We start from the raw sequence: 8,806 nt of genomic DNA, 5'->3' as shown, positions 1-8,806 counted from the left end.
CCCAAGGGGAGGGAGCCTGAAAGATCAAAGCAGGCAATGTGAGAGGGTGGGCAGGCTGGAAGATTCAGGGCCAGAGGACTGAGCAAAGCTATACTTACCATGCTGACATGTGTGCATGTGTGTGAAACGAAGCGAGTGGAGGAGAAGGGAGGCTTGGAAACGGCCGTGTTGGGTCAGCACCACAAGAAAGACTTCAGCACTCGGTAGAAAAGTTATTGCCAGGTGGCTTTGCTTTCAGAAAACTTAGCTTGTGAAAGTGGTCAGTGGACTCAGCCTCTCGTTTGTTGGCATGGGGTGTTTCCCTGTTGTATGTCGAGTGTGATTTGTAGCTCTGAAGAATCTACACAATACACACACACAGCACAGAAACATCTGCACGCAGACACACCTGCAGAACGGGCACACACACGTCACACAGACATGTACCTACACATACGTATACACAGCAAGACACGTCTGCAGACATACACAATGGACACACGTATACAATGTACACATACGTACACAGTGTGTGCACATACACAACACAAACATCTACACAGCGTGCGCGTACACAGCACAGACACATCTGCACGCATACACAGCACACACACGTTCACAACACACACATACACAATGTGCACACACACCTACACATACACAGCACAGACGTATCTTCACACGTACACAACACACGTGTGTTCACAATATACAGTACCCAGCACAATGTGCACACACGTTTACACAGCACAGACATATCTGCACACATATACAACACGCACGTTCAAAACATGCACATACACGGTGTGTGCACACATTACACAGATACATCTGCACACATACACCATGGAGACACACATACCACACACAGGTACACTTACTGTTGACATTATTGGCTAGTAGTTGGGCTCTTAACCTTCTGCACCACTCAGGGACTCCAAATACTGACGTAGCCACTTCCATTCAGGGTCCCCCCACAGTGATCCTCTGTAGACAGGTATCACTCGGTGGGGCAGGAAGGCATGGACGTCATAGAAAGGTCCAGTCATACACATCCACAATAGGGGGAATGTTGAGCAGATGTCGCGGTTTCCAGGTGGCACGCTTTTCTTTCCGTGAGGGGTCAGCCAGGCAGGTAATGGGGCAAGGGTCACACGGAGGATAAAGACGGGTTGGCTGATACTCTAGAAAGTCACATCACCTCCCAGTAGCCTCAACCGGCCCTTGGTACCAGGGCTCCTTTGTGTACTTCTTCAACAACTGGAAGGGGCCCCGTTAGTAAGACAGGGAGGAGAGTGCCTCCTGGCCACAAGAGGAGCTGGGACCCAGTGGCTGTTGGAGGCACTAGAATAAGGCTCCTGTGCGCCAGGCCCTTGGTCTCTACCTCCTGGGCCTCTGTTTGCTGAGAAGTTAATGACTCAGCTCTCAACTTGAAGGAAAGAACCTGTCTGAGCCCCATTTTATTTGCCTGCTGGATGGGCTGAAGCAGGGTGTCTGCAAAGGCATTGCAGGCTGATCTTGGCGGGTGTGACAGTCGTTAGCCCAGAAGCTTTAGTTAGGACACATGTAAACATACCTATGAACGTGTGTGTCTATGCGTTGTTGGCGCGTGGTGTATGTATGTGCATATAAACACGCACATGTGTACATATAATGTGGCAGAGAAAGGGAGGGATAGGTGCACCACCGCAGCTCTGAATATAGCAGCATGTGACAACTTTCACAAACATACTAGTTTCTAAAATTTTTGTGTAACATTTATTTTTTGTCAAAAAATGGAGTTTGTGTGTACATGTATGTGTGTGTATCTGCATTTGCTATGCGTGTGTGTATCTTAATACCTTGTATTCTGTTGATTCATATGCCGGTATATAGCCCAGTGTCACGTAACGTGTTTGGACGCTTTACCTTGCGTTGGGAATTGTGGTGGGGAGAGGTGTGGGAAAATGTGTAGGGATCTAATAACTTAAAGCGGTTTAAGGGGATTTTCAGGTCACCTTACTGGAGTCTGGAGTCCCTGGGTGGTACAAATGCTGCTAACCAAAAGGTTGGAGGTTCGAGTCCACCCAGAGGTGCCTCGGAAGAAAGGCCTGGCAATGTTCTGAAAAACCATCTGCTGAAAGCCTTATGGAGCACAGTTCTACTCTGCACACATGAGGTTGCCATGAGTCGTAGCTGACTCCAGGGCATCTGGTTTTCTAACCGGTTGCTGGGTCTGGTAACGTGGGGGTGAGCTGTGAGTTGGAATCATTTGCTAACGTTGTTGTCTTTCTTGCAGACCAGCCAGTGTGCAGTGTTGGGGAGTTAGTCCAGGAGGAGGTGGGGACCCACTGCATCCACAGACACAGGGCCAGTCTCCACTCTCCACGGGCAGCGCTCACCCCCAAGAGATCCCGGAACTGCCCCAAAAAGGCCGGTGCCGAGCGGGGACGTTGCCTCGCGATTATCGATACTCCAAGGAGGACAGCCCCGCAGACCTGCTGCTGCCACTCTGCTCAGGACCCCCGGCCCCGAGCGCCCCGTCGCCCCTACCTGGGCGAAGTGGGGACGTCTGCCTACTCAACACTGTGCCCTTCACCAAGCGGCCGGCCCCACAGAGGCCCCCGCCGCCCAAGCGCGAGCCCCGGAGGGCCAGGGGACTAGACAGTGCAGCCTCAGGGGCCACTGCCGCGGGGACTGCTCCTGCCGACGCCCCGCCGACCACCCCCCTGGACGTGTGTGTGAACCGTCCGTCCCTCTCCCAGAGCCCACCTGCCGTCCCCCGGCCCCATGAGGCCCCGCCGGCTGCCCCTAGTGAGCATGACCACCGGTGTGTAAATGAGGACCCGCCCACGCCTCGGCACCTGCAGAGAGCCGCCATGGAGACCTCCCGCTCCCCTTCCCCACAGTTTGCGCCCCAGAAGCTGACCGACAAGCCCCCCCTGCTCATCCAGGATGAGAGCTCGACAAGGTAGTGTCTTGGGCCCGGAGCCCCATGCCTTCCTCCGTGTACGGAGCTTCCTTGCGCAGGAGGTGGCTCCTTGCCTCTGCATGTTTTCAGCGGATTGTTCCGGGGTCAGTTTTGATGGACTCCTCGCTTCCGCTCCAGACATTTGGTTTTCAAGGCGGTCCGGGTGCACAACTACAGGGAGGGAAAACCACAACTATAATCATTGTAGTTTTAGCGGGTTGGGGGCCCCCCACCCGCACAGGAAACGAGAGGGACGTGAAGTCAGTGCCGCCGTCTCTCCATCCCCCTCCATTTGAGCTGCCCCTTCATATCAGCTTCTGCAGATTGTTGTTGTTGGTAGCTGCTGTGAGTGGGTCCCGACTCACAGTGATGCCATGCATAACTGAACAGGATGCTGCTCGGTACAGAACCATTCCGGTAATCCCTTGAGATCAGGCCATTGTGATCCATAGGGTTTTCATTGGCTGATTTTTCAGAAGTAGATTGCCAGGCCTTTATTCCTAGTCTTAGTCTAGAAGCTCCACTGAAACCTGTTCAGCATGCTAGCAACACACAAGCCTCCAGACAGATGGTGGCTTTGCATGAGGTGCACTGCCCAGGAATTGAACCTGAGTTTCCCTGCATGGAAGGCGGGAATTGTACCACTGAACCAACATGTTGAGCACTGTGCATGAGCCAGAATCAGGCAGAATCCCTGGAAGGCAGCATTATGTAAGGAGACATAAACCCGTTACCTCTGAGTCAATTCTGACTGATGGCAACCCTGTAGGACAGAGCAGAACTGCCTCGTAGTGTTTCCAAGGAGTAGCTGGTAGATTCGAACCGTGGACCTTTTGGTTAGCAGCCGAACTGTTAACCACTGTGCAGAGGGGACGTAGGTAGGCTGGTAATGTGAAGTTGTTGTTTTTGTTAGTTGCCATTGAGTCGGCCCCCCAACTCCCTGTGACGGGATGAAACGCTACCTGGTCCTGTGGCATCCTCCTGATTGGTTGCAGATCTAACTGAGATCCATAGGGTTTCAGTGGCTGATTTCTGAAGTAGATCACCAGGCCTTTCCTCCTAGTCTGTCTTACTCTGGAAGCTCTACGGATACCCGCTCAGCATCCTCACAGCACACAAGCCTCCACTGGCAGATGGGTGGTGGCTGCGCATGAGGTGCATTGGCTGGGAATTGAACCCGGGTCTCCCGCCTGGAAGGTGAGAGCTCTACCACTGAACCACCACTGCCCCATCTGCAGATCAGGAAGGTGTTTTTGCTAAGCACTTGCCATATTTGTACTCAGAATCAGGTTTAACCTAAGCATTAGACATTTCGGTGAAAATGGTGTTTGTCACGATGTCCAGCATTTCCACGTGCCCCTTTCTAGATCTTTTAGGTTACAAAGCTAAGCTGGTACACACCTTTTATCGCAGCGGGAGAAAAACCAGTCCCGTTCCGTGGTGCCATTGTCACAAGTTCAGGCGTGGGATGACCTTGCCGTCAAGACGTTGGTCAGAATGCCGAGCCTGCATTCCAGGGTGGTTTGGCTTCTTCCATATAAAAATGGGTCCTTTCTGGGTGCCCATGAATTGCTGAAAATCGGGGAAAGTGGTGTGTTTTCATCTCCTTTTCTAGAGCAGTGGTTCTCAACCCAGGCAGTTCTAAGCCACAGAGAGCATTAGGCAATGTCTGGGGGCACTTAGTTGTCACAGCTGGAGTGGGGTCTAGTGGGTAGAGGTCAGGGATGCTGTTCAGTAGTCTACAATACACGGGATAGCCCCATCCCACAACAAAAAATGGTCCAGCCCCAAACATCAGTGGGTGGAGAAACCTGCTTTAAAGCTGCACCTTGCAGTACTGTAGCCACTGGCCACATGCGGCCGTAGAAATGTAAGTTAATGAGCATTAAGTAAAATCAGTACAGTTCGTCAGTCACACCAGCCACGTGTCATGTGCTCGGTAGCTGCGTGTGCCTAGTGGCTATCCTACCGGACTGCACAGATTTTTATCACCGCAGACTGTTCCATTGGACCTCACTGCTCTAGAGTCTCTAACCTTTTTTTTAACTTCAAAATAGCGGAGAAAGGACAATACTTATACTGCCTGTGTTAGTTACCTAGTGCTGCCATCACAAAAATACCACAAGCGGGTGCCTTTAAAGGACAGAGGTGTAGTCCCTCACAGTTCTGGAGGCTGCGAGTCTGAACTCGGGGCTGTGCTCCCAATTAGAGTGTTGGCCCTCGGGCGAGTTCCTTCCTCGTATTTTTCAGCTACTCTAGCCCGAGATGTTTTATGGTGTTCCTTGGCCTGTAGACTGATCTTCAGGTGGTCTGTCTCCATGTCTATTTTCTCTTTTTATAAGACACTGCTCAGAAGGGATGAGGTTTAGGGCCCACCCTACTCCTGTGTGACCTCCTTAATGTAACAAAAGAAACTCCCGATTTCCAAATAGGGTCTTGTTCCCAGGTACAGGGGGTAGGACATCACCATATTGTTCTTTTTTTTAAATTTTATTCTATTGTTGTACTTTAAGTGAAAGTTTACAATTCAAGTAAGTTAGTCTCTCATACAAAAATTTATACATACGTTGTTATGTGACCCTAATTGTTCTCCCTATACTGTGACAGCACACTCCTCCTTTCCACCCCTGATTTCCCATGTCCATTCAACCAGCTCCTGACCCTTTCTGCCTTCTCATCTCACCTCCAGACAGGAGCTGCCCATTTAGTCTCATGTATCTATTTGATCTAAGAAGCACACTCTTCACGAGTATCACTTTATGTCCCATAGTCTAGTCTAATCTTTGTCTGAAGAGTTGGCCTCAGAAATTGTTGTAGTTCTGGGATGGTAGAGAATCCGGGGGCCATGCTTTCAGAGGCTCCTCCAGTCTCAGACCATTAAGTCTGGTCTCCTTACTAGAATTTGAGTTCTGCACTCCACTTTTCTCCCACCCCATCAGGGACTCTCTGTTGTGTTCCCTGTCAGGGCAGTCATTGGTGGTACCCAGGCACCATCTAGTTCTTCTGGTCTCAGGCTGATGAAGTATCTGCTTTATGTGGCCCTTTCTGTCTCTTGGGCTAATACTTTCCTTGTGTCTTTGGTGTTCTTCATTCTCCTTTACTCCAGGTGGGTTGGAACCAATTGATGCATCTTAGATGGCTGCTTGCAAGCTTTTAAGACCCCAGACGCCACTCACCAAAGTAGGATGTAGAACATTTGTTAGGATGTCACCATATCTTTTTGGGGACACAGTTCAATCCATAAAACTGCCCTGTGTCTGCAAGTGTGACATCTAACCACAGCTTTATCTGCAGGCCAAAGCTGTGCTTGTTTTGTTGAAAATGTATGTGTTGCTTTTAAATATGCTTTTGGTTGGTAACATTAAGTTCTCAAAGGGAGCAAAAGCAGTAAGGCCATCTGTATGGGTGGTGTAAATGGTGAGTGCTTGGCTGCTAACTGAAAGGTTGGAGGTTCAAGTTCAACCAGAGGTACCTCAGAAGAAAGGCCTGATGACCTACTTCCAAAAAATCAGCCATTGAAAAACCTGCGGAGCACAATTCGGCTCTGACACACATGGAGGTGGCATGAGTCAGAGTCGACTCGACGACAACTAGTTGTTTTTTGTTTGTTTTTTTTTAATAATTTCCTAGGCTTCCAGGCCAAAGGGCTCTAGCTGGCAGCACACGTGGCTCGGGGCTTAGCGTACCTGTGTTCTGTGTCCCTTGGGCCTGTCTTTGCATTAGGAATCGATGCAGTTGGGTTGTGATAAGGTCTGATGAAGGAGCTCTGGCAGTGCAGTGGTTCAGCGGTTGGCTGCTAACTGAAGCGTCCACGGTTCAAACCCACCAGCCACTCCATAGGAGAAAGATGTGGCAGTCTACTTCCGTAAAGATTCCAGCCTTGGAAACCCTGTGGGGCAGTTCGCCTCTGTCCTACAAGGTTGCTGAGTCAGGATCGGCTCAACAGCAACGGGTTTGGTTTGGTTTAATGAACTGGATTTTGTGCTTATTTTGAATGAAAGTTTCCTTAAACTTTTTAACGTTTTCCAGGAGACAAACCACCTGTGCTTAGACATGAGCAGGGAAGGGGGCTTTGTCAGAATGTCTGTGTTTACTATGGAGGCTTTGTTGTTGTTTTATTTCTCCTAGGATGTTTTCATTCAGTGAGAGAGCCAACTTTTTCCATTAACGGGGTAGGATAGAAACACAGGCTGACTTACAAGTCGGCAAGAGGTCACCAGTGTTTCTAGGGGCTGAGCCGAGGAAGCGAAGCTTGATTAAGATGTCAGGGTTTTCCTTCTTAAGTTTAACTTGTATTTTCCAGTGTTAGGGTTTTACTTACTCACAAGGAAGGAGCTGAGACTGTCTATGAATACATCTGCTCTTACTGGTTTTCCCTAGAGGAAGGGAACCAAAACCAACTCATAACGACCCTATAGGACAGAGTAGAACTGCCCCATAGGGTTTCCAAGCCTGTAATTTTCACGGCAAGGAGCCCTGGTGGCGCAGTGGTGAAGCACCTGGCTGCTAACCAGAAGGCCAGCAATTCGAACCCACTAGCTTGTTCCATAGGATAAAAGACCTGGCTATCTGCTGCCATAAAGATTTCAGCCTAGTAAGTCCTATAGTGTAGTTCCATTCTGTTCTATAGGGGGCAGTGGGTTTGGTTTTTTGGGTAATCTTTGTGGAAGCCGACTGCCACATCTTTCTCTGGTGGAGTCGCTGGTGGGTTCCAACCACTCACCTTTCAGTTCCCAACTAAGCGCTTAACCTCTGCACCACCATGGGTCTTTCAGGAGGAAGGGAAGAAAATACAAAATAATCTTATTTTAGCCTGCAGACCGCACCCTTAGGAACTGGGAAGAACTGTACTGCTTTTCCCTGGCCACCAGTTAAAGGGAGAAAAGCAGCACTGAATTTGGGACCCAGGAGCTTCCCTTGTGCTACATAAAATCAGGTCCCTGGTGTAACGCTTACAGGTATCTTCAGCTCAGTGAGTTAGACACAAGGCCTGATTTTTTGCTTTCGGGAATTTTGGCTGGTATCCTAACCCACCCCCACCCCCCCACCCCACCCCCCCGCTAACTTGCAGGAGCCCTGGTGGCACAGTGGTTAAGAACTCGGCTGCTAACCAAAAGGTTGGTAGTTCGAATCCACCAGCTGCTCCTTGGAAACCCTATGGGGCAGTTCCACTGTGAGAATCAACTTGACGGCAACGGGTTTGTTTTTTGTTTTTTTTTTTGGTGTGCACGCAGTGTACGTGCATGGGCAGCAGCAGTAGACTGCTGTGTTTATCCGATATGGCTTTTAAAAATAATTTTAAAACCATCTTGTCGTGGTGGAACTCGACAGCATGCCCCCTGCCCACCACGTGTGGCCGAGAACACTGAGGCCTCAGTAGTGACAGATGGAGCACTTTGTGTTGACCAGGCACTTTCTCTCTGTCGTCTCTGTCCTCTCTTCTTCCTCCCTGTCTCCCCTGCTCCTTTCCTGGAGAAGCTTTAAAAGAAATATGTGTTACTGGTGAGCCACTTGAAACGACACAAAGCCAGTGTGTTCCCTGTTTGCTGCTGGGATCTGTATCTCACTGGTATGAAAAGACTATGAAAGCGGAGTGGAGGTGCGGCGGAGGGCTGGCAGGTGGAGCGGAGTTGCAGAGGAGGGCTGGGAGGTGGAGTGGAGGGCTGGGAGGTGGAGTGGAGGGCTGGGAGGTGGAGTGGAGGGCTGGGAGGTGGAGTGGAGGGCTGGGAGGTGGAGTGGAGGGGCGGCGGCGTGCTAGGAGGTGGAGTGGAGGGGCGGCGGCGTGCTAGGAGGTGGAGTGGAGGGGCGGCGGCGTGCTAGGAGTTGGAGTGGAGGGGCTGCGGAGTGCTGCGGCGTGCTAGGAGGTGGAGTGGAGGG

General features: G+C 50.6%; 1 protein-coding gene across 1 annotated transcript in view; it reads left to right on the top strand.

The window, feature by feature from the left end:
* Positions 1-2,837: 2,837 nt before the first annotated feature.
* Positions 2,838-8,806, top strand: part of SHROOM2 (shroom family member 2) — a 19,526-nt gene continuing 13,557 nt past the window's right edge. The window contains exon 1 of the mRNA XM_023739478.1: positions 2,838-2,929. Within this exon, the coding sequence (XP_023595246.1) occupies positions 2,838-2,929 (92 nt within the window). The remainder of the gene's footprint in view (positions 2,930-8,806) is intronic.

This window comes from Trichechus manatus, unplaced genomic scaffold (genome assembly GCF_000243295.1).
Source record: "Trichechus manatus latirostris isolate Lorelei unplaced genomic scaffold, TriManLat1.0 scaffold00134, whole genome shotgun sequence".
In the NCBI taxonomy this organism is placed as follows: domain Eukaryota; kingdom Metazoa; phylum Chordata; class Mammalia; order Sirenia; family Trichechidae; genus Trichechus; species Trichechus manatus.
This window is presented reverse-complemented; position numbering and strand designations above follow the sequence as displayed.